We start from the raw sequence: 27386 nt of genomic DNA, 5'->3' as shown, positions 1-27386 counted from the left end.
AAAAAAAAATACTAGTCTAGCAGGTATACAACTGAACAACGAAGTGGTGATACTGTTTACGTAAATGGCATAGCTATGGTAATTATGAGTGATTGAGAGAACCTATATACTTTTGTTAATTTAAAAATGAAATAATGAAATAAAGTTACGAACTATCTACTTAACATACCATTAATTTAAAACCCATTAACTATTAATATATCCATATCAAAGTTTAATATGGATATAGCTTGATAGGAAGATAATAAGTTTTTTTTCTATATATTTTTTGTTGAACTAAACAAAAGAATTACTAAAATAATAAAAAATAATATGATTCACAAAAGAAAATTACTGAAAAAAATCATATCGATGATTCATTTTATGATGATTTTGTTGTTATTCACTAAAATTGTCATATAAGTGATTTTTTTAGATTTACTTAAAAATGAATCATCAAAATTTTTTTTTAAATTTTTTCTTGTGGATCATCTTACTTTTGAATCATCTAATGATTCATTTTGTTTGTTCGCTAAAAAAATATGTATATAAAAAGTTTTTTACATTCCTACCAGAATTAGAAAAGAATACCAATGTTTCTTAACTGTTTTAGAAAACAAACAAAAATCAAGTTTTTGTTGGGGGAATAACGGAATTCAAGAATAAATATGATAAGTTTGAGGTCAAACGAAAATTACAAATGTACAATTATGCCCCTCGTGCTAAATATACCACCAATATATAATACACAAGTAAAATATCAATGGGCCGAAAATGAACCAAACTAAAAAGAACCATCAAAAGGCAAATTAGATGAACTACTTGCATTTGTCTTAATTTCAGAATGAGTTGGTGAAGATAGGTCAAAAATATCCATTGACAATGTGACATGTTTTATGAAAAAAAAAACTAGTTTTTAATTAATAATGGCTAATACACAACTCATTAATTTCATATGAATTAGTCTTTTTAACTTATTCAAAGAGTCCTAGTCTTTAGGCTATGTTATTCATGTGTCAATAGTTTGTGATTATATGGATATAGAGTTTAGTTGTAGCTCCATGTTATTTTGTATATAAACCCATGTAAACAAAATGAATATACAGTAAATCAAATAACCAATAACTTCCATGAAACTATGAGATGGGTTGAAGTTTAATAATCCAAGAAATATTTAAGGTACTAATCTCAAAATAAATTACAAGCCAAGAAATACACTAGCAACAGAAGTATGAAAATAAAGTAGGGGAAAAATCAACAAAAGCCAAAACTTTAGGATCAGTTCATGGTTGAGGACAAAGCAAATAATAACAGTGAACTAAAATAAGAACATAGAAACATTTTTTTTTACCTTTGAGGTTGCCGGGACAAAGCTTAAAGACGTTGAATGGTGCAAAATCTTGTACGTAATATGTTTTCTGGTTTACATCATCTTTCTATATAGTGATATGAAAGGGTAATTGTGTAAACTTCAAAAAAAAGGATGAGGATACGATCGACTTCTCTCCAAGTCTCTCCAATTTAGGAGGAAGATTAGAAAGGAAGATATTCCCTTATCTTTTCTTCTTTTCTTTCCAAATCGTCCCAAAAAAAACTTGGGAAGAAGATCTTATCATCCTTTCCCTCTATTCCTTTTGCTTGCCTCGCCTTCCCTCCTCAAATGAGACTCAGGAACGAGGTGAGTCTCATCGAACCTCATTTTTCATGGTAACGGGACAACTGAACAAAAAACAAAAATACACTTACTACTTCTTTGATACAAATAGAGAATTAAAACACAATCCATAAACCTAAATCTACCCTCTTTCTAGGCCTAGCAATGAAGCGGTTTTTGACCTTGATCCGATCCAAACCCTTAAGAATTATATGGGTTTGGAGCATAGTTTTTGATTCGTTTACCCGTTAACGACCCATACCCGCTAACCCTTTTATTAAAAGGGTCGGGTATGAACCATTACTGATCCGCTCTGATTATAACCCGCCCCGTATAATTTTTGAATTATTGGTTTGTATTTTATATTACTTAAAGTTTAATTTTAATTTCAATTGAAAGTCCAAAGGAAAAATGCCAAAGTCCAAAATGTTTATACATAAGAATCAAGGAGTCAACTTCTAGACTTCCAGTCTTCTACTAAGAATTATGATGTCATTTCATTTATATTTCATCAAGAAATCATCATATTTCATTCATAAATCAATAAATTCATTCACAAAGTGAAAGATAGTTTGTCATTGTTATTCTCTATCACTACAATTGACAGTAAAAAATAAATCAGAAGTTACTACACTACTGATTTTTAATTCCAATCGGAAGTCCTCGAGTACTTAATGTGTTTTCTAAATCAACATTTATTTTATTTAAGAAATATTATTTTATGAATTAAGTAAAATGTGTTTGATAATTCAAAAAGCTTATGGGTTACGGGGCGGGTTTGGATATCCGTTGATTCAGTGGATAAGGGAATGGATTTGTTAATTTAAAACCTTGCGGGTTACGGAGCGGGTTTGAATTGGATTTTCAAATTTGTTAAAAGGATTTGGATCAAGGTCAATTCGCTCCAAAACCGCCCCATTGCCAGGTCTACCTCTTCCTAATCTTACTCTAAAAATTTTAAACAACCCAATTTCCAACCTCTCACTTTAGTTCACTAAGGCTTGTGACTTCCTCTAACTTTTTGTCTATCACATTAGCTCCGTGTTATTTTTCACTCACCCCTTAATAGATAGGAAATTGTCACTTCTCACTAACTCTCATTTTTTTCCCTTTTTTTTGTTAAATATATTAAAATATAATATAATAATTATATATGATTAATAAAAAAAATTATTTCATTAATTTTAAAAAATACTTAATCAAAATAAAAATTATTCCATTAAAATTCAAACGAAACTAAAAATATTAAAATAGTCCATTGTTGCTCATCTTCACTCAAAACATCGTCAAAATCATCATCAGGATCTCCTTCAAACATTCCCGACTCTTCATCTCTATCGTCGAACTAATCGTTGAACTAATCGTTGTACCAATTGTCAACGACTCGATTTATATAAGCATTGAAGACATGTTCCACCAAATCAACATGAAGGTTATGGTGTTTAATGCTATCGTATATTTCGCATATGTTCATTATGTATTATGTGTTAACTTGAAGATGAGCTATGTATCTTGTACACAACAAGAGACACAAAATTATATGTAGAAGAGAGACAATTACATAACACTAACTTGTGTACATTGATGCATAAAAACCAATGTTCTAAATGACGTGAGGTGTGGCGTGGTGGTAAGGTCAAGCCTCAAGCTTAACGAGTCATGGTGAGCCATGGCGTTTTTCAAGGCGTGATGTAATGCGGCGATTTTGTATTAATTTAAAATTATATTACTACATAAATATAAATTTATATTAAATATAAGTATATAACTAGTTTTTATAAGTGTTAGATCAATAACTAATAACAAAAAGTTAACAAAAACCACAATACTTGTATCTCCGATTAGAAAAGACATAACAAAGAGCAAAAAATTGTGTCTCAAACGAAAAAACACACGCGATAACATGTCACAATGCGCCATGGCGCGTCATTTCACGCCTTGCCACGCGCCACGCCTAACAGCAACGTTATGAGGATTTTCGTAACGGTGAAGCCACGCCTCACACCATGGCGTGCCTTTTAGAACACTGATAAAAACTAGAGAAGAAAATATGCCATATAGGCTTAAAAACGAGAGCATAAACTGCAAGGAAAAGATGTAACCACTAAGATAGGAAAATAGAAAAATGTTAACTAGGCAAAGACTTATTTAAACAAAGGAAAGTAAACATAAACTACTAGAGGCATGCTTTGCACATGCATGCATGACACGAAGAATGAGAGGAGAAGAGTAATTGTGTTTCCAATTCAATACTCCCTCTCAACACAAGCTTCCACCATATCCATTTTGTCACAGAATTCAATTAGCTTCTTGTTTGTCAAGCTTTTAGTAATAAATATGTCATACTTCAAATCAATTTCACCTTTTAGAACTTTTTCAAGAACAAAATGATAATGAACTTCAATGTTCTTGGTTCGGGTGTGAAAAGTTGTATTGTCATCAAAATGTATGGAAGACGCATTATCACAAAAAATATGAATGCTATAATCAACCACCTAGTTCAAATCTTGCAGGAGCAGCACAAGACAAATACTCTCTAGGGCTGCTATGGCTGCAACCCACTACTCTGCCTATATAGTGGAAATGGAGACTGAGGGTTGACATTTTCTACACCATGAAATTACACTTGAACCCAGCATGAAAACATAACCCATAGTTGAGCGACGGGTGTTTACATCTCATGCGTAATCAGCATCACAATAACCTAATATTGTGCAGTCTTTCTCCCTCTTGAACCTAACTCCATAGTTAAAGGTTGTTTTGATGTACCTCATTACTATATAAATGGCATCAAGGAGAGGCTTCCTAGGATTTTGCATATACCTACTTAAAACACTAACCACAAACGCTATATCGGGTCTTGTTAGACTGAGATAGATGAGACTTCCTATAATCTTTCTATACATTGTGGTATCTTCTAGTTCTCTTCCCATACTGGCACATAGTTTCACATTAGAGTCCATAGGTGTCACAACATCTTTACACTCTAGCATGCTAAATCTCTCTAACAGATCAGTAGCATATTTCCGTTAATGCAACACTATATCATCATCTTCATAGTTTACATCCAACCCTAGAAAGTGTTTCAGCTTGCTAAGGTCCTTCATATGAAAACGAGTGCTCAAGTTCTTTCAATTGTACAATATGTTCATCAAGATCGCATGTAATAATCTAGTCATCAGCGTACACCAGTACCACTGCCACTTTGTTTCCAATTTTCTTCACAAAGAGATTCGCATCAGCCATGGTCATGGAGCGATTTCTTGAGCTTACACACGTTATGCTAGAGAAACTAACCTATCTTGCCAAACCATGCCCTTGATGACTGTTTAAGTCTATAGAGAGATTTCTTGAGCTTACACGCGTGATTGAGAAACTTCTTACTTTCAAAACCTCTGGTTGCTCCATGTGTTTTACATGGTCAAGATTGCCATATAAAAATGCACTGATCACATCCATCTACCACAGATTCCAATGCTTATTTGCTGATAGGGCTAAGAGAACAAGTATACTAGTGAGTTTGGCTACTAGACTGAAAGTGTCCTCATAATCCAAGCCATATTGTTGAGAGAATCCACAGGCTACTAGGCGGGATTTGAATCTCTCCCTAGTACCATCTGCTCGATATTTTACTTTGTATACCTTTTTACATGAAACGGATTTCACATCACTGGTCCTTGGAACCAATTCCCAAGTTTCGTTTCTCATTAGGGCTACCACTTCTTCCATCGGTTTGATCCACTCCTATTTTGTGTGTTCTTGATCAGACGAATCTGGTTCAATAACATTGCTTTCAACTATTACAGTATTAGCATATCTAGGGTTTGGCCTTCTGAGTCTTGTAGATCTTCTAGGGGTTGTCGCTTCAACGTTCTCATTGATGACATTGGTTTGATTAAACACACTGGTTTGCCATGGTTGCTGGTTTTGTACTTTAATTTCATTATCTTCAACTACAATCTCTTTTTCATCAAAATTGAAGCTAACTTTAGAAGACTCTAACTCCTCCTTAAGTTGTTCAGAATCTGGTGGGATTTCATGGTTTGTTGACCACCATGATGATGTTTCATTAAAGACAACATTTCTTGACACATAACATTTCACAGCGAATGGATCACAACACCACCACTCTTTTCTTTCCTGATGGTACCCTACAAATATGCATTTAATATCTTTTTTTCCATCTTGTGACAAAGATGCCCTGGTATAAACACATAGCATACACGTCCAAAAACTTGGAGATGGCTTACATTTGGCTTGACATTCATCACTCTTTCGAATGGATACACATATTGCATACCTTGCTGAGGAATTATGTTGATAACATAAGCAGTTTTTCTCATAACTTCAGCCCATAAACACCCGGGGATGTTTTTGTCATGTATCATACTTCCATATATATCAACAAAATGATGATTTTTTCTTTCAGAGACCTCTTTCTGTTGTGTGGTGCTGGGACAGGTTAACTATTTTCCAATCTTATGTGCCTTTAGGTAGTCAACAAACTCAATTGCAAGATATTCCCCACCATTATCTAAATGAAGGCAGCGTATAATCTTTTTGGCCATTCTTTCAGTTTCACCTTTAAAGTCTTTGAACTTGGAAAAAGTCTCAGACTTCTCTTTCACAAATTAGACCCATACATAATGTGAAAAATCATCTATAAAGGTCACCATATACTTCATACTTTTAATTGATGGTTGTTTGACTGGTCCGAACACATCAGAGTGCACCAATTCCAAAGGAGCTTTAGGTTGATAGCGTGATCTTTCATATAGTTGTTGATGAGCCTTCTAATATTGACAACCAGCACATACAATATCTTTTCTCACTTTTAGTTGTGGTAAACCATTAACCATTTTCTTCTTCATCATTAAATCAAGCTTTTCATAGTTGACATGGCTCAAATGTATATGCCAAAGTCTATATTCTGGTTCTTTTAGTCTTGTCTACATATGCTGACTCGGCAGAGAGAATATAGATGGACTCGCACTGATGTCCCTGTAGGATTGTTGTTGATGGAGTCTGAAATTGCTTGTAAATCTTGACATCATTAGGACCAAGCAATACAAAGTGTTAGGCTAAAGTTAATTGTGATACAGAAATCGAATTATTCTTCATACCAGATTTATGATTCTTCTCTCCCGATGACCCTTCCTTGACAAATTCACGAGACTTCTTTTCCGAATCTTGACTTTTATGTCTTTCCGAGTAACGTTTTTGGACATAGCTTTAGTTTGACCTGAATTTTCCTTTTGATTGGTTTTGAGCAATACATCAATCTTATGGTGTACATGCAAACCCTAATAGCTTTTCGATCTAGTTTGTCTAATGAATATGCAATTGAATATCCAAAGCTATAAACCCTAGATCTATCATATAAGAATTGAAATAAGGGTTTAACAATCACCTTTGATTGTTATATTGTAATAACAATCAATTCCTTGCTTTGATTGGCTTCAGAAAGCTTAGTGCCTCAAGTGTTGCACCTCTAATGGAGTCACAAACACCACTAAGCAACTAGATGAAGAAGGAGAAGAGAGGAGGCTGCCCAAAAACGTCTAGAAACCCTAAGGATTCAGTTCACCACGTTTTTGGTGCACAGGGTCCTTTATATACATGTAGGCTATTAGGGTTTACAACTAAGAAATCCTAATCTGCCTGCTTAAGCCCTAAGCAGCCCATGGACTCCTTTAACATATCCCTTGGACGAATTCTTAATGGGCTTCCCATAGAATTTGTCCAACCTATATTATTTAGGTAATCCATAGCCCAATTGCAATTATCTTATAATTATAAATCCAGTCCCCTAAGTTTAATTAATCTCTTTTAGCCACAAAATTAATTATCAATTAATTCTTGGCTAATATTAATTAAACAATATGATTTCTCCTTTAATATATTATTCTCATAATATATTAATAAATCATAAATAAACATTTCTCTCCTTAATTCATCCTACATATTTCTATGGTGAAGGCAACCCAAAAGGACCATGCTCATAATCGGGTCAAGTACATACCAAAATGGTTATGGACTTAGACACTAATCCAACACCTTTCCTCTTCCCTCTTTCCACATACAAGGCTTTTTCTTCTATTTTTACAAATACAATTATACAACGTGCATTTCTTTCGCTAAAGCTTCTTGTCCTGCTAACAGATTCTCGAACTCAGTAAGAGATGGTTGTGTTGGCCATCCTTGGATCGTGTGACATCCCCATTTTCACGGCTAGAAAAAGACCGGTTTTGTTTATGCTTTATAAAAATCAAAGTACCTCTTTTAATAAAAATGTTGCGGAATTTCTTCCCAGTAAAACATGATAAATACGTTTTCAAAACATATCCGAAGAAAAGTATTTTTATTCATTTTAAAACATTTGGGATGTCATCGTCAATACAGAAACATAAGCATAAACAGAACTTACATTCATTATCACTAGTGATTTATATTTTCTTAATCTCTCAGTGTAATGTGACTTCATATCAACACCTGTGATATAAATAAACTGAGTGGGTCAGGTTGAGAAACCTGGTGAGTATATAGGGTTTTCAACCCACAATAAATAAGTTTATTAAATTTATCAAACCAAACAAACCCGATTACCCGTTCCCGTTATCCTCTCTTTACGTCCCTAAAACATCTAACACAAGGGACCTAGTCTAAGGACTTTCATCGGGATGGACACTACTGCTAAGGGGATTCCTCAGCAATAAATGTCCTTAAGGCAACCATGTGGGGGATGGAGTACACCTGGTGAGCACACAGTTCAAATAAACACCTACAGGTTGCGAGCCTGCTAGCGTTCCACTGGACTGTCTAGAATAGTTTGTGGTTGTCATCTATACTCCACTAGATGATTGGATCATCAATAACATCTATAACGAGGTCTCTCATTATTTTATTTTGTCACACAGCAAGTATTACATCTACCCATGTTTTACCCAACACATTTTGTAGATATAAAATACATATACAGTTTATATCATTTTAAAAAAAATTTATAAAATCGTTCATTCAGCATAGATAGCAAGTACACAGATAATATGCACACACAACACATAATTTATATAAAATACTTCATATCTATGTGTAAGCTGAAAGTAACACATAATTTATATAAAATACTTCATATCCTGTTTGAGCCACGAAGGCATCAAACCTACTAACTACTGTATCAGGTCAACATCCGAAACTACTGCTAGCTAAACGGGCCGGCATTGTGGCCTTAGACCCGTTCCTACTGGAAGGAAACTCACCTGAACTGCTGAGCCCTGCTGATAAACCTCTGGCTGCTACTCGACAATCCCCTGAACCGCTACTCCTCTAGCTCTCCGAGCTATCAATATACATATAACACTTAGTCTGACAGTCAACTAAGTCAACTCTGGTCAAAGTCAACCTTCTAGGTCAACCCTACTCGCCGAATCTTCCTAAAGACTCGCCGAGTTCATAAGCTCAGGGTCTTTCTTATTCGCGACCCGACTCGCCGAGTCAGTCCATGACTCGCCGAGTCCAACTTGTTCCAAGTCCTGTCCTGTCCAACTCGCTGAGTCACCACCCAACTCACTGATTCGAGTCTCAACTCAAAGGGTTTAGGGTTTCGCGATCTGACTCGCCGAGTCCAAGAAGAGACTCGCCGAGTCCTAGACAATCTTCAACCAACTCGTTGAGTTGTTCATCCAACTCGCCGAGTCCATGCCTAACTTCATCCGACTCGACGAGCTGTTCATCCTACTCGTCGAGTTCCTCCTCATCTTCAAGCTACTCGCCGAGTCCACTCGAAGGACTCGCCGAGTCTATCCAGTCCTCAAACCATGCAGTGGCTTTTCGAGCCAAACAGAACTTCCAACTCATAGATCCATACTTCTAGGGCCTATTCCCCACGTAAAGTGGCAAACTTTACGTGTAGATTGAGAGATCTATGCTCAAAACACACTAAACTAGGGTTTATGGCAAACATGCTTCTTCTACATACCAAGGGCTGATACTTTAGGGGGATTCAAGACCAAAACCAACATGGATCTGAGGTAGCAACCTCAGATCTGAACCTCCAACTCGAATTGGTTACATATCATACCAACAATGACCAAAACTCACACATAAGAATAGATCTAGATGCAAAGGGAGTCCAAGCAACAGCTTATTACCTCCAATTGGTCTGAAATGACTCCACAATCCCAGATCTACAGTCCCTTCTTGCACCTCCAATGTCTTTCTCCCTCCTCCAAGCTTTAGTGCATTCTTCAAGGCAAGATCTAGCTCAAAAACGGATATGGCGGCTAGGGTTTGGTGTTCTGGGGTAGAGAGGCAGTAAAGGAACCTTAGGAAAGAGAATGAGATGCTTAAATAGGCTCCAAGTCCCGGATTTAGGGTTTTCCTCGATCAGACCCAACTCGTCGAGTCTCCTTGGCCGACTCGCCGAGTCGGTCGCTTCCACCACAACCCGGATCCCGCTCGGACTCGCCGAGTCCCTCCATGGACTCGCCGAGTCTCCCCTAAACTTGAGGTTTTCTTTCTTTTCTTGGCTTTCCAAACTTTGGGGTGTTACAACTCTCCCCCACTTAAACTAAACTTCGTCCTCGAAGTTTGCTATGATCAATTGCCTGCGAACTGCCTCCAATTCTCTGTCTGGAAAATCTAACACCCTTTTGTCCGTCACTCCAGCCACTCACCACGCCGATCGTTACCGTTGGAACATACTGAATCCTTCTCTTTTCCATAATTTCCTCAACGTTACTTCCTCCGACTGAAAATCCTGCTGCCTCCCGTCCGCCTACCGGATGCACTGAGACTACTCTGGTCTAACCTATCTCCCGATATCGGAGTTACCGGACTCCCACCGGTCATTACACTCCATCGCAAACTCCTAGTCTCTTCCAGCGACTCCTGAAGATACTTCGACTATCTATAACTGTTCTATCCATTCTGCCGCTCATACTGAAACGATGCTGCTGGAACCATCTTGCTTTTATCCCACCTGATTACTCGTCTTCTACTAACTCGAGTCTTCCCTCCTGAACGAAAAGCTACCTACCTAGCTATCCTTACAGATCACTTATACTCGGCAAAAGGCTCAACTGATCCTGCTGAGAGGGACTTGCCATTTCCAAATCAACCAACTATATCGTCAGCACTTGCATTCCAACGTAAATACAATACCGACCCAAAACCCTGAAACCTTCCAAACACTGAACTGCCTGCAATACTGAACATGCCTGAAACACTAAACTGCCTGAAACGCTGAACCGACTGAAACGCTGAACGGCCTGAAACACTGAACTGGCTGAAACACTGAGCTGCCTGGAACACTGAACTGACTGAAACATTGAGCTGCCTGAAACACTGAGCTGCCTGACACACTGAACTGGCTGAAACACTGAGCTGCTTGAAACACTGAACTGCCTGACACACTGAACTGGCTGAAACACTGAGCTGCCTGAAACACTGAACTGGCTGAAACACTGAGCTGCCTGAAACACTGAACTGGCTGAAACACAGAGCTGCCTGAAGCACTGAACTGGCTGAAACACTGAACTCCAACCCAACTATGGAGTCAAGGGACTCCTCACTTAGTCGCTTCCACGACTTCTGAACGAAATCTTCCTCTAGGACTAGTTTCCACTAGTTATCCTGTCACTGTGGCTCTAGCAACCTTCCGATCCAACCGATCGGGTCCATACGTCACATCCTGACATCGTCAATTCCACGACTAACAACATGATGGCTCCCAGACTGACGGTAGCCCGCAACATACCCGAACCCCAACGGTCCACTGCTACTCTGATCTCATAACTGATGTGACGATCTATAACCCAAATTGCTGACTTAGCCATAACTGATCCATTTGGGAAATCCGAAATCTAACCCGTGGATTCCCATATCCTCACTGCTGCACCCGAACTGGTGGGTACAACTGCTTTCCCGCGTCTAACACGCGCTCATGCTACCTCCCAATCTGATAAAAGGCTGCGACTACACTCGCGGACTTACAACCTTCTAACGCTATCTGGCTGCTAGTGAATGCTACGGCTACCCCCGCAGACTTACAACACCACTACTGCTATCTGACTGCTAGTGAATGCTACGGCTACCCCCGCAGACTTACAACACCACTACTGCTATCTGACTGCTAGTGAATGCTATGGCTACCCCCGCAGACTTACAACACTACTACTGCTATCTGACTGCTAGTGAATGCTACGGCTACCCCCGCAGACTTACAACACTACTACTGCTATCTCGAGAACATCCTGACTATCCCTAGTCCCGCTAGTGATTCCTCATCCCGATTTCTCAAACCAGCCCTCAGTCTTTGAATTCTGCATCATCCTCGACATCTTATATCCTTGATATACTTAGCGCTTCGTCGAGGAATTCTTCGGCTTGGTTCCCAAACCAACCGTCTACTAATCCGGATACAAGAAGCTATTGTTGGGAAGTTTCCAACCTCCCAACTCCTGAATCTACGCAACCTGCATGCTGCCTCAGACACTGGCTACTAATACGAAAACATCTCTTGTTACCCGTTCTCAGGATCTTCATTCCGACTCTCATGCGTCCGACAGGTGGTCCTCCAATCCTGGATTCCCAACCAGCTTCTAACCATCTCAATTACATAAACTAACTGCTGGGAAAAGTTCTCAAACTCCCAATTCTGAACTTCTCAATCCATCCATCACTGTGCTACTACCATTTCTTCTCAGAGGCTGCGCACTCATTCTGGGTCTACGTGACTCTTATCCATGTATACCCGGAGGGTTCTCCCCCACTTCGATCCTGCTTACCCCTTGCTGCTTCACACTCAAAAGAGATCCTGATCTTCACTACCATTCCAAAACATCTACTGGGGAACCCAAGCCCGCCCGGTAGGAATTTGACCAATCCATCCAAATCACCAACCACTCCGAACTAGCGAAATGAACCAAATCTCTCCCAACCATGCTACAGTTACTGCATCCTCCGAAACCTTCTCCCTAAGAGCACATCCCCTAACTACCAACCAATTATCCGAGGTATGCAAATGGCATATAACATACTCACAAGCAAGCCACACTATAACACAACACTATACCACAAATTGATGCAGAACCATAACAATATAATCATGACATAAGCTGACAGAAAACAAAAGTTACGCACCTTCATTACTCAGTGCTGCTCGAATCCCTGCTGAAATCTACCGGAAAACTCGTCTCTGAGCCGTAGGCACCCTTGCCCGGCCTCGACAACTGCTGGCGGTACTTGAAGTCCCAAGGGCAGGAGTTGGCGCCTGCCCTGCTGAATATAAACTCGGACAGTGGGCCTTCTTGTGGCCCCTCTGACTGCAATGGAAACATATCGGATCAAGTCCCTGGGCGATGGTAATAATGCAATCCCTGCTAAAATGGCCAATCTGGCCGCACCTGAAACATCCAGCATCGCCACCACTTCTACGCCTACACACATCCATGTGCGTCCTTCCGCACTTCCCGCATCGACTGCGGCTCTGATAGTTCCTCGTCCTCAAATTCGAACCCTTGAGCCTCTTATCCGAACCTGTGGCTACCTGAGTCTCATCCATTTTCCTCTTCCTTTCCGACTCCCTGCCCGATTCTCGCTCCTGCATTACCCCAACGACAACGCCTGCCGACTGAACAACAGCTGTCTGATCCTGAAGCCTCGCTATCAATCTATCAGTAATCCTCACGACCATGTCGGGCAGATCCTCGCGAATGGCTCGCGAAACTTCCTCAACTATCCAATCATGCAATGGTCTCTCTTGGAGACAGAATGCCCCAATCACCCCTGCCCCCTGATGGCAGTAACTAGAAATGGGATCTCCCCCCCCCCCCCCTCTGATGGATCCCTGAACTCCATAAGATTCGGGACCTAGACGAGCCCCAATCTGTCCTGAAACTAACCCGGCCTTAAAGGCCTCAAGATGACTGTCCATGAGCTCCACAATGGCCTCTCTAACTGAACCGAAAATCACTGGAGTCTGATCAATGATGTTGCGCATAATCTCTGCGGAAATGAAATCCCTCATCTGATCATCAAGCTGCCCGGCTCTGAAGCCCGAGCCAGACCCCTCCTTGACACCTGAACTGCTAACTGGTATCTCGCGCAACGTCACCATGCTGAAAATATAACAATTCCTGATCAATTTACACACTACTGCTGAGGGATCTCTCACATACTCTACTAGTTCCTTGGTTTTGCCTCGGCCCCTCTTGAATCGAGTACGGATCCTCTGCTTTCAGTAGTATGGGCCCCTACTACCTTCCACATCTATCCGTACTTTCCTCAAGAGTTACCTCAACTCCACCAAATCCCCTTTCCTCTACTACTAATCTCTGCTGCTCTCATCCTAGGCTTGCCCTAGGGAACTTCTGACTCTACTCAAACCAGTCCTCAGCTGCTGAAGGCCTCATTGTAATGCCAATTAGCCACCACCTGAATACCATCACATGTAATGAGGCTCGGATAATCCTTTGAGTAAAAGTCTCATCCCTACAACGGTTGGACTCAAACGAGAGCTGCGCAGTAGGGCCAAATCCAGCACTCTGAGATTATTCAACCCTGCTCACATGTGATGTGACGTATTCACCTAATGGCTAACTCCCACCACTCAGAGTCCCACAAAGCACAAAGCAAGCAACATTCGGATAAAGGAAACATACTCAGGCAAAACTATTCTCATAACGAGAAACTACACTAGCATACAATGCTAAGCTCGCGCTACCAGGCATAACCTAAACAGGCTATCCTACTGCTGTCTACTCAATACTAGCATGCAATTCTCATAAAGCTGAACACATAAAGCAGGCACATAAGGCATCATCCTAGATCCTTAGTCCTATTCTAGCATGCTGTTCTACTGAAGCTTGAACCAAAACTGAAACTGAAACTGATACTGAAACTGATACTGATAATCATAATATAACTTGTATGGGTAAATTGGGAGTACTTACTTGAGCTCGGCTGATTGCATGCACCACACCCTTTTCTCTTTTCAAAATTCTTTTTGCTTTTTCTAAAAATTGTTTCCTTTTCTCAAAATTCTTTTGTAACTACGATTTTTCTTTTGAAAACTAAATACCACTTCCTTAGTTTGAGTTCAGACACACTCAGGAGTGCGCCCGAATCCCTCAAACCAAGGCTCTGATACCAACTTGAAACGACCCAAAAATCACGACTAAAAATTTCTTTTAAAACATTACTAAAAATGGATTTATAAACAACGTGTCATAAGTCAAACATAACTTTTGAGTATTAAATTCAAAACATAATAGCATTATCAGAGTCAAACATTCCCAGGCTAACTGACTATGGTGGGTGCTCTGCAATCTTCCCGAGCTCCTCTTTTGAAAACCGAGTACCTGAAACCAAAACTGAAAACCGTAAGCACGAAGCTTAGTAAGCTCCCCCAATCTACCCCATATCGCACAAAAAAAAACATATAAAGCACATATTGGGCCTTGCCCACTGCATCGGACCGAAGTCCGGACTAACGGGGCCTTGCCCCCTACATCGGACCGAAGTCCGAAGCTGACATCGGACCGAAGTCCGAAGCTAACTGACTGGGGCCTTGCCCCCTCCATTAGACCGAAGTCCGAAGTTGGCTGTCTGGGACCTTGTCCCCTCCATCGGACCGAAGTCCGAAGCTGACAACGGACCCAAGTCCGAAGCTAACTGTCTGGGACCTTGTCCCCTCCATTGGACCGAAGTCCGAAGCTGACATCGGACCGCAGTCCAAAGCTAACTGTCTGGGACCTTGTCCCCTCCATCGGACCGAAGTCCGAAGCTAACTGAACACAGCATATCATAACATATCAACTGGCATAAACTCACATATACTGCATACTACATCGGGCCGTAGCCCGGAACACATAACACATAAATCCTGTTTGAGCCACGAAGGCATCAAACCTACTAACTACTGTATCAGGTCAACATCCGAAACTACTGCTAGCTAAACGGGCCGGCATTGTGGCCTTAGACCCGTTCCTACTGGAAGGAAACTCACCTGAACTGCTGAGCCCTGCTGATAAACCTCTGGCTGCTACTCGACAATCCCCTGAACCGCTACTCCTCTAGCTCTCCGAGCTATCAATATACATATAACACTTAGTCTGACAGTCAACTAAGTCAACTCTGGTCAAAGTCAACCTTCCAGGTCAACCCTACTCGCCGAGTCTTCCTAAAGACTCGCCGATTTCATAAGCTCAGGGTCTTTCTTATTCGCGACCCGACTCGCCGAGTCAGTCCATGACTCGCCGAGTCCAACTAGTTCCAAGTCATGTCCTGTCCAACTCGCTGAGTCACCACCCAACTCACTGATTCGAGTCTCAACTCAAAGGGTTTAGGGTTTCGCGATCTGACTCGCCGAGTCCAAGAAGAGACTCGCCGAGTCCTAGACAATCTTCAACCAACTCGTTGAGTTGTTCATCCAACTCGCCGAGTCCATGCCTAACTTCATCCGACTCGACGAGCTGTTCATCCTACTCGTCGAGTTCCTCCTCATCTTCAAGCTACTCGCCGAGTCCACTCGAAGGACTCGCCGAGTCTATCCAGTCCTCAAACCATGCAGTGGCTTTTCGAGCCAAACAGAACTTCCAACTCATAGATCCATACTTCTAGGGCCTATTCCCCACGTAAAGTGGCAAACTTTACGTGTAGATTGAGAGATCTATGCTCAAAACACACTAAACTAGGGTTTATGGCAAACATGCTTCTTCTACATACCAAGGGCTGATACTTTAGGGGAATTCAAGACCAAAACCAACATGGATCTGAGGTAGCAACCTCAGATCTGAACCTCCAACTCCAATTGGTTACATATCATACCAACAATGACCAAAACTCACACATAAGAATAGATCTAGATGCAAAGGGAGTCCAAGAAACAGCTTATTACCTCCAATTGGTCTGAAATGACTCCACAATCCCAGATCTACAGTCCCTTCTTGCACCTCCAATGTCTTTCTCCCTCCTCCAAGCTTTAGTGCATTCTTCAAGGCAAGATCTAGCTCAAAAACGGATATGGCGGCTAGGGTTTGGTGTTCTGGGGTAGAGAGGTAGTAAAGGAACCTTAGGAAAGAGAATGAGACGCTTAAATAGGCTCCAAGTCCCGGATTTAGGGTTTTCCTCGATCAGACCCAACTCGTCGAGTCTCCTTGGCCGACTCGCCGAGTCGGTCGCTTCCACCACAACCCGGATCCCGCTCGGACTCGCCGAGTCCCTCCATGGACTCGCCGAGTCTCCCCTAAACTTGAGGTTTTCTTTCTTTTCTTGGCTTTCCAAACTTTAGGGTGTTACAGGGTTTTATAGAAAACCAAGCTTTGCTTGGAGCAGCATTCCCGTGCGGAAAAGCTCTTCTTCTCGGAGCCGTTGAGCACTCCGGGGCTTCCACCTCGTGCTAGGGAGGTTCCCTAGGCTTTTCGGGGGGTTTCGGGGCTAGAGAGAGGTTCTAGATAGAGAGTAAAAAGAAGAAAGAATGGGAAAGGTGTGAAGAATATGTGGGTGGGAGAGGTTCTATTTTATAGGGTGAAAATGGCTGAACTTGGTGCCACATGTCACCATCTAGTGGCAAGACTTGGGGAGAAAACAATGGCCAAGATTGTGCCACATCACACATTTTCGCATAGCACACTTCCGTCTTCTAAAATTCGTAACTTTCACATACGACCTCCATTTTTGACGTTCTTTATATCTACATGTAGGTAAAAATAATATCTACAACTTTCATTTTGACTTTGTCGGCTAATTCTCGACCGATCTTAAATTTAACAGTACGAGGAGATTATACTGTTAAATGTCCGCGTAAAATTCATAACTTCTACATACGGACTCTGTTTTCGTCCATCTTTTTACCGTTGAGTTCCTATTAACAAGATCTACAATTCTCATTTAGGTCGCGTAGGCCAAAAACCGTTCGATCTAAAATTCGAGTTTCGAGATGTGCACTGCTAAGCCAAATCTTAGAAAATTCATAACTTCCTCATACGAAGTCAGATTTGGGCGTTCTTTTTATAGACACTCTCAGGTTAACATATTCTACTACTTTTGTTTAGATTACTAAGTCCAAAAAGTCCTCTATCGTAAATTCACTATTTATGTCTCCCGGTGCCGTGTCGGTTTTGTCGTTAAACTTCGACGAGCCATAACTTCTTCATTATAACTCGGATTTTGGCATTCTTTATATGTACAGAATCCTTGAGAAATATTCTACATCTTTGTTAAGATTATTTATTGTAAATAATATTTTGTCGAAAAGTCGTTTTCGACCCCTATTATCTCTAAATTGATTAGCCCGGATCTACGGGCGTTACAGATCGTTACAATAAAACTTCTAAATTCTAGTTTTAGGCCATGAATTAGGATACGTTTAATCCTTGTTTCACCAATTCGTGCCTCTAATCAAGTTTCATAATTTCTATGCATATAGTTTTGACTTTGTGGAAAATTTATGGAATAGTCATGTCATGCTGTGATACCAAAAGAAGTTCGTTCTCTAGAAGTTTGGGTTTAGTGTCATTCTTCTTTGAGAATAATACAAACAATGTATCCCTTGCTTCCTTTGGGTTCACCACATCTCTGATATGTTCGATCAAATCTTCTTCTACCGTTGTCTTCAAAATGAACATAACTTTGCCCGCCTTGATCTTCCATTTCTGTAAAAACATCATTGTTGTCTTCCACTTTATGTTGAATTGTCTCAGCACCTTTTTCAACCTCCCACAGATCTTGACCTTGCAAATACGATGTGATGCAAGCAGTGTTCTAAAAGGCGCGCCATGGCGTGAGGCGTGGCTTCGCCGTTACGAAAAGCTTCATAACGTTGTTGTTAGGCGTAACGCGTGGCAAGGCGAGATATGGCGCGTTATGGCGTGTTATGGCGCGTGTTTTTTCGTTTGAGACACAGTTTTTTTCTCTTTGTTATGTTTTTTCAAACCGGAGATACAAGTATTGTGGTTTTTGTTAACTTTTTGTTATTAGTTATTGATTTAACATTTCTAAAAAGTAGTTATATTTAATATAAATTTATATTTATGTGGTAATATAATTTTAAATTAATACAAAATCGCCGCCTTACATCACGCCTTGAAAAACGTCGTAGCTTGCCATGGCTCGTTAAGCTTGAGGCTTGGCCTTGCCGCCACGCCACGCCTCACGCCATTTAGAACCTTGGATGCAAGTAGACTGCGTATTGTAATTTTGATTATTGAGTCTCTTCACACCACCAACAACTTAGAGTTCAACAATAGATTGGCTTTAATACTAGTTTTTTAACTTAAAGATAAGCTATGTATCTTGTACACAACAAGAGACACAAAATTATATGTAGAAGAGAGATAATTACACAACACTAAGGTATTGTTTGTTTTTCCGAAGTGAAACTATCTGAAATCTGCGGACCACCTCTGCAGCCATCTGCAGCAGAAAAGGTGGACCAAAGTGCTGTAGACTGTAATGAGAAACATGTTTGTTTTTTTAACGTCTGCAGACTGCTGCAGATATTAAAAAATTTAAAATAAAGTAATTTAATAAACCGAAAATAGTTTTTTTTAATATCAAAAATTTAATAATTGTAGTCTTAAAACATTGAAATAAAGTTCAAACAACCAAGTTAGTCTTACAATAACATTTTTAAATAAAAATCATACAACCAAACTTTAATAATTCTCATTCCATATTTTGCATCAATTGTTCGGCAATTTCATTATGTACGTAATTGGGTCATATATTCACGGTCCACTGCAGTACCATTTGTTGGAATCTCATCTTCATCATTATCAACGACTGCATTGTTATTCCGAACCGAGACATTTGCTTCATCATATCGTGCAAAATACTCATCACGTAGTCCCTCTCTTCTTATAAAATTATGAAGCGCAAACCATGCTAGGGTAATGTTTTGTTGTGTAACCAACGAGAATGGTGTCATCCTCTTTAATACAGGGAATCGTGCTTTCAAGACACCAAAAGCACGTTCAATGACATTCTGAAGTTTTGCGTGTGCATGGTTAAATTTTTCTTCATTTGTTAATGCATGTCTTCGACGGAAATCTCCAATCCAATACCTTACATTACGGTACGGTTCCATAAAACCTCGAATGTTTGCATAGGCAGCATCACAAAGATGATATTTTCTGTAAAAAAAAAAACAAAAAAAAGTCATTTATTTTTCAAACTAAGATAAAACTATTTAAATAACCATAAATGTACCTGATGGTGGAAGCGGGAATGGTGCATGTGGATTTGCTAATGCTTATGATAAAATTCTAGAATCGTGTGTTATCCCTTCCGAACTGGCCACAACAAATGTAAACATCATGTTGAAGTCACATATTGCCAATACATTTTGGTAATAATTGCCTTTTCCCCTACTTCTATATAACTCTCATTTGTTTGCAGGGACAACAACATGTATCAAAGTGTCCTCAAGTGCACCAACTGTTCCCTTGAACACCCGTCGTAGCCTCTATTATGTCCCGGAATGTTTGGATTTGGATTAAAAGAAGTTGGTACTATAATGTATGTGCGAAAAGCAACATTTTGTCCAACGCATCATGAAAAAACTTATGAATTATTTGCTTTGAGTGGTGAAATCTCCGCTTGATAATCACATAATGTTGGTTATGACCGATCGTCATAAAACATAGCCATCTTCTCCTCAACCGACACCTGTTTGCTATCCTTTAACGCGTAGTTTACTCTAAAATGAGCACATAGCCGGACAAATGATTCACGTGACATGCGTAGAACTTCAAGACATTATAGAGGATTACGGTGAAGTAACTCTAACGTAAATTCATGTCCCGTCATTTCCGAATCGTTATCCCGCACTCGTTTGACACCCCACTTCCAAAAGTAGCGGACGTATAAGTACATTAGAATTATGAGTAGCATCTTTTTATCGTGATCCATTACGAACCTATTAATCAACAAAACATAACATAACATAAGATTCAAGTACCAAAAAAAAAACATAAATCTCCAATACCAAAAACATAACATAAAACTCAAATATCAAATAACATAAGATTCAAGTACCAAATAACATATGATTCAAGTACCAAAAAACATAAAATTCAAGTACCAAATACTACAAATAACATCCAAGTAGCAAATAACCAAAAAACATAACCATATAGTTCCAAAAAAAGCAAATAAAACCTAAACAACTCAAACACATAAACTTAACGAACAATCTTTCCATCCTTTAGAACTCCTAAACTTGTAGTTGTGATCTCGATCCATCATCTTAGTATTTTTGGATCATTGGGCAAATTACCCATATCTCTTTTATATTCATGGTCCCTCCAAAAATGTGATACACAACAAATCGTAGAGGGTCTACTGGGCCTAACTCGAGCAACTCAAGCTTCTCTAAATCATCAACAGTAATAGAAGCTTTAGGTGAGGCACACAAAGGTGGATCAGGTGAGGCACTATGAGCTCGAGGTCTAGGAGTTGAGGGTTTAGCTCTTTTGTTAGGGTTACCAGAAGGTGAATCAGCAGAAGGAGAAACAACAAAAGGTGGTTGCTGAGTAAAATGCTCAGTAGTATGATTGGAAAAATAATCACCTTCATCTATGTTAATGGAAGGGGCGTCCATAATCTTTAGTGGTGCGACATGGAAAGAAGATGATCCCTGTCCCGATGGTGTTTGGGATGTGGCATAACTGAGATTACCAGATGCACTGTTTCCATCATAGAGTTCTGCACAAAGCTATGGAAACAACAATGGGACGGTTTTCAAAGAAGCGATTTTCGGATGTGCCTAAATCAAATCAATATAACAAAAGTAATATAAGAATTAATGGAAACTATATAAACAATATACATATAAAAATGTGTGTGTGTGTGTGTGTGTCTATATATATATATATATATATATATATATATATATATATATATATATATACTTTTTTAAAGTCCTCCCATTCCTCATTTGTTAAGTTAAAAGTATTTGTTTGTGGATTGTAAATGGTTTCAGTTTTGCTTTTTAAGTATAACCATCCTGTGTATTTGGCTTTAACGTTATCATAGGCGTTTTTTAATTGTCGTTGATTCAAATCCATGCCATACTTCTCCTTAATGGTTGTTCCTAACTTGTGTCATGATTGTTTGTGAAAACTCAAACCTTTTCTAACCAAGGTTTGTACTTCTTCAATACAAGTGAGCAATAAGCATTTTGTTTGCTCATTGGTCCATGTAAATTTATATTCCATTGCTAATAACATATATATATATATATATAATACATACTTTAGCAACAAAGATTAATCATATTTCAACATAATCAACAAATAAGTTTAACATATTCAACAACAATGCATCATGAACGAATAAAAAAAACCATATAACCAAAGATTATACAGCACAATCAACAAAAAAGTTTGGAAATATGACTTATTAAGGTAATTAACTTTTCGGTATGTTCACATCTGGGTAATTATCTTTTTTTTGTACACATCTAGGTAACAAACTTGTTGGAAGTGTTCACATATGACCATTATGACCTGCTATAGCAGGTTAAATCCTAGATGTGAACCCTTTCAACAAGTTCATTACCTAGATGTGTACAAAAAAAATAGTTACCCAAATATGAACAAAACGAAAAGTAAAAATTAAATTACACGAATGGTCCCTGTGGTTTGGGGAAATTCTTTTTTTTTTGGTCCCTAACTTATTTTTTTAACTTGGATGGTCCCTACTGTTTATTTTTGTTGCGTGTTTGGTCCTTTGTCACCTAAAAATACTATTGTGCCCTTATTAATTTATTTTTTAATTAATTTTCTTATTTATGTATTTATTTTTTACATATTTAAAAAAAATTAATAGACCACACAGATTTGTGTGGTCTATTAATTTTTTTAAATATGTAAAAATTAAATACATAAATAAGAAAATTAATTAAAAAATAAATTAATAAGGGCACAATAGTCTTTTTAGGTAAGACAGGGACCAAACGCACAACAAAAATAAACAGTAGAGACCATCCAAGTTAAAAAAATAAGTTAGGGACTAAAAACACAAATTCCCCCAAACCATAGGGACCATTCGTGTAATTTAATTTTTACTTTTTGTTTTGTTCATATTTGGGTAACTATTTTTTTGTACACATCTAGGTAACGAACTTGTTGAAAGCGTTCACATCTAGGATTTAACATGCTATAGTAGGTCATAATGGTCATATGTGAACACTTCCAACAAATTTGTTACCTAGATGTGTACAAAAAAAAAGATAGTTTCCCAGATGCAAACATACCAAAAAATATTACCTTAATAAGTCTTATTCCCAAAAACTTTAGCATATTCAACATATTTAAGCACAAACTTTCATATAAGCATAAACTTGATTTCCATTCAACAAATACAGGTGATAACAATTGAGCAAATAAGTTAAAAAAAATCCATTTCAACAAAGATTTTACCAATGATTATTCTAATCTCATCAACAAATTTTTTCTGATGAAAGAATGAAAACTGTATTGAATTAAGAAATTAAATCAATCAAATAGCAAATAATAATTTCTTAAAAAATCTTTCATATTTATACATGGTAAACAGACATGTTTTCATTAAATCAAAGATGGTTCATTCAATTCAGCCCATCATTAGTCATTACGTCATCATAGAAGCTAGCTTTGAAACAAACGAATATGCTTTTTCATTGCCTTGTGATGATTCATTCCATTCTTGCATAACAAAGTGGAAAGATGATAATAGGCAGACCAAATCGTCCAATTTCACCATTTTCACCAAATAGAATATCAATTACCATTTTCACCCTATAGAATATCAATTACCATAGAATTGGTACCCTATAAGAAATCAAAAAAAAAAAAAAAAAAAAAAAAAAAAAAAACCCTAACCTGATGCAAAGGGTGCTAAGAAATTGCACTTGGCAGCAGCATTGGCGACCGGCGAGGGAGGGGCAGTGGCGACCAATCTTGGAGCTGAGAACGAAGAAGAAGAAGAGGGCTGGAGCGGCGTTTTTTTGTGTAGCGTGTTTTTTTAGATGAGGTTATAAGTGGTTAAAAGAGCCAAGCCTAATGTTGTGTGGGGAAGAGGACGGGAAGAGGTTTTTGAGCCCGAAGTCTACGGAAAAACAAACTGCCGCGAACTTAAAAGTGTTGCGCGTGTGCTGCGCCACGCAGCACTAAGAGGTTAGAAGAGCTTTTTTTTAAAAACAAACACAACCTAACTTGTGTATATTGATGCATAAAAATAGAGAAGATAATCTGCCATATAGGCTTACAAGCGAGAGCATAAACTGCAAGGAAAATAATTAACCACTAAGCTAGGAAAAATAGGAAACCACTGTCAACTAGGCAAAGACTTATTCAAACAAAGGAAAGTAAACATAAACTGCTAGAGGCATGCTTTGCATATGCATGTATGACACGAAGAATGAGAGGAGAAGAGTAATTGTGTTGCCAAGTCAATATTATGGTGTACCAATAACTACTCTTTCAAATATTGTTAAATTCTTAGTTTCATTACAGTGACAAATTGCTTTTCCTTCATCCTCTATGATCATATTATTCAATATGATGTATGGACTAGTATTAATGTTTAATGTTGGTAAAGAGTTTAAAGAATATATATTTCAATCGTCCCGGATGAATGTGGTACTAATTTTGCATTGTAACTATACTTCATAGGAAGTAGAAAAGATTACATCAAAACTGCCGTCCCTCTATATGAAGCATCGATTAAAGGTGATTGGAAAGCTGCTAAAGCCATTCTTGATGAAAGGCGAGAGTTGGTAAGGTATAGTATCACTGAAAATGATGAAACTGCACTTCATGTTGCGGCATCCGCAAAAAGAAGCAAACAGGTGGAAGAGTTTGTGGAACATCTACTCACATACATGGATGGAAAAGACCTCGAACTTCGAAATAACAGTTCCAACACTGCTCTCTGTTTAGCAGCTGCAGCTGGAAACCTTAAAATAGTTGAAATTATGGTGAAAAAAAATAGGGCTTTGGTGGGAATGATTTGTGGTAACGGAATGACACCACTGTATATGGCTGTCCTGTTTGGACATCATGATGTGGCCAAGTATTTGTATGAAAGTTCGCACAAGTTGGGTCATACTTGTTGGACACCTCAAAATCGTAAGTGGCTTCTTCACAAATGTGCCGAGAGTAATATGTTCGGTAAGCGATTTAGCTTTTAGTTATTGATCTATCAAGGGTATTTCTGTAATTATCCTTTACAAAGGGTAAATTAGTAATAAAATGTTGTAACTAGTTACAATATGTTATTACGAATTTGCCTTTTATAAAAGATAATTACAGGAAATACCCTGGGTCATACTCCTTCATTGTTGTATTTTTCTCTGCTCCTTCATTGTTGGTTTTTGTTGCTTTTGTCAAATAGATTAATTTTCCCCTCACAAAGAGATTGTCGAATATTTTTCTTTAGATATCGCACTACAGATAGTAAAAGATCGCCAGGAACTTGGTAGTACTGGAAGTGTGCTTCAAGTTTTGGCTCGAAAGACCGATGCATTTGCTGAAACGGAATCTAATATCATCATGAGAACCATCAATTGGCGTAAGCTTCTCTACTCCTTGATTTTTGAAGATCCAAACCTAGTATTTTTCAAATTAATGTCATCCTTGTAAATATCTAGTATATATTATGAATGTGGCTTCTTTTCTGGCTGTTGCTTTTAGTTTTTAGGGTCATGCATCCAAAGATGGGAGTTTCTGAGAAGGAAAATAAAGCGAAAGCATTAGAATTACTAAAAATCGTTTGGCAAAATATTGCGGAGAAGCCTAAGGTGGAAATTGATGGCATACTTAGAGGGCCGCCTGATAATCCCATCAATCAAGATGATAAGCCAGCTGCTGACAAGGACAATCAAACTCTGCAACTACTAAAACTCATTGCTGATAATGTCGTCAAAATGCAGAAAAACAAAGAACCTGTTGCTACAGCTTCAGAAGGTCTGAATGCAGTATCGGAGCATAATGTAAAAACAAAATACTCTTCTCGAATATTATTTGTTGCTGCAGAGATGGGTAATACTAGATTTCTGGTTGAGCTCATCCGTAAATATCCTGATCTGATATGGAAACTAAACGATGATGGCCAAAGTATATTTCACATTGCTGTCAAACATCATCACGAGGGGATCTACAATATATTATATGAGATAGGCTCAATGAAGGATCTGATAACTCCTCTCAAGGATAAAAATGACAACAATATGTTGCATTTAGTTGGGAAGATAGCTAAGAAAAAGCAACTTGAGGATGTATCTGGAGTTGCATTGCAGATGCAACGCGAACTATTGTGGTTCAAAGTATGTACTAATTCTCCCTACGCTATCTTCCTTTTTCTTTAACGCCTCATTTTCATCCTTGAATATCTAATATTTGTGTAATATACATTGTTAACTATTTAAAATGCAACCCACTTATGTTTATGCAACCATGTGCGGATCTATATCTATAGACTAAGCGGAGGGGGGATGCCCCTATGAAATTTCTTCTTTTTTATGTATAATTTTACTTTTTTTGTTTTGTATCAATGAAACTTTCATGTGTCCACAGTTTACTGAGCTTCTCATAGTATGTAAATCCCAAATTTGTTATGCATGACATGATAACATCTGGTGTGCATTTGCTAGGACTGAGACCAGTGAAAACTTAAATAAATACGTGTTCTTTATAATTGAATTGCATAGTTGACTTAAATCGATCTACTCGGTTTTATGTTGTAGGAAGTAGAAGAGATGATCCCTCCTTCTTATTGGGAAATGAAGAACAAAGATGGTCTAACACCACACGATTTATTTACTAAGGAACACAAAGATTTAGTCAAACAAGGTGAGGAATGGATGAAAAGAACGGCTAGTCAGTGTATGGTGGTTGCGACGCTTATTGCCACCATTGTATTCGCGGCAGCTTTTACAGTTCCAGGTGGATACAATCAAGACGAAGGTATCCCTTTCTTCTATCGAAAAAGAACATTTATACTTTTCGTGTTGGCAGATGCTCTATCTTTGTTCTCAGCATCAACATCAATACTCATGTTCTTATCTATCCTTACTTCTCGTTATGCGGAACGTGATTTCTTGGAGTCATTACCCAAAAAGCTAATGTTAGGTCTAGCAACACTTTTCCTCTCGATAACAACCATGATGGTTGCTTTTAGTGTTAGCTTTTTTGTGCTATACCATAAAGATCTGAAATGGATACCGATTCTTATCACCCTCTTTGCTACAATGCCGGTTCTTTTATTTGCTACATTGCAATTTCCTTTGTTGAAAGACGTATTTCAGTCGACATATGGTTCTAGGTACCTCTTTCTGCCCAGGAAACATGTTCTCTACTATGAAAACTCCTTTAAACATAGGTGGTTTCCATTTACAGTACCTTTCATTTCAAGATGTACTTCGAAAATATGGAAATTGTTGCAAGTTCAATAATTCTAATTGTAATATAATTCAATAATTGTTATAATAATTTTGTTTGATTCCATACGACTATACATGAAAATGTGACATTTAATGATATCGGGTTTCAGAAGGTAGTTGTATGGCTCAGCATCTTAGTCTACAAAACTCGCTAATAATATCGCGTTAAACGGAAGCATATAATGTGATGCATTTAAAAGAAGTAAAAGAGGACTATGAGTGAACGATATTTAATTCTTTATTGCTTACTACAAGAAACGGGACCTATAGGGACGACAAATGTTGTCTCTATAGGTTCAAAAGTCGTCCCTATAGGTTTCTGGAACG

At 38.5% G+C, this 27386-nt stretch overlaps 1 protein-coding gene across 1 annotated transcript in view; it reads left to right on the top strand.

The window, feature by feature from the left end:
- The window catches only part of LOC145103083 (uncharacterized), a 30420-nt gene extending 3284 nt beyond the window's left edge, over window positions 1–27136 (top strand). The window contains exons 3-6 of the mRNA XM_079040623.1: window positions 24292–24789; window positions 25058–25189; window positions 25312–25943; window positions 26364–27136. Of these exons, the coding sequence (XP_078896749.1) occupies window positions 24292–24789; window positions 25058–25189; window positions 25312–25943; window positions 26364–27071 (1970 nt within the window). The 3' untranslated portion in view covers window positions 27072–27136. The remainder of the gene's footprint in view (window positions 1–24291; window positions 24790–25057; window positions 25190–25311; window positions 25944–26363) is intronic.
- Window positions 27137–27386: the final 250 nt, after the last annotated feature.

This window comes from Lactuca serriola, chromosome 4, assembly GCF_051521515.1.
Source record: "Lactuca serriola cultivar US96UC23 chromosome 4, Lser_US96UC23_V15, whole genome shotgun sequence".
In the NCBI taxonomy this organism is placed as follows: domain Eukaryota; kingdom Viridiplantae; phylum Streptophyta; class Magnoliopsida; order Asterales; family Asteraceae; genus Lactuca; species Lactuca serriola.
This window is presented reverse-complemented; position numbering and strand designations above follow the sequence as displayed.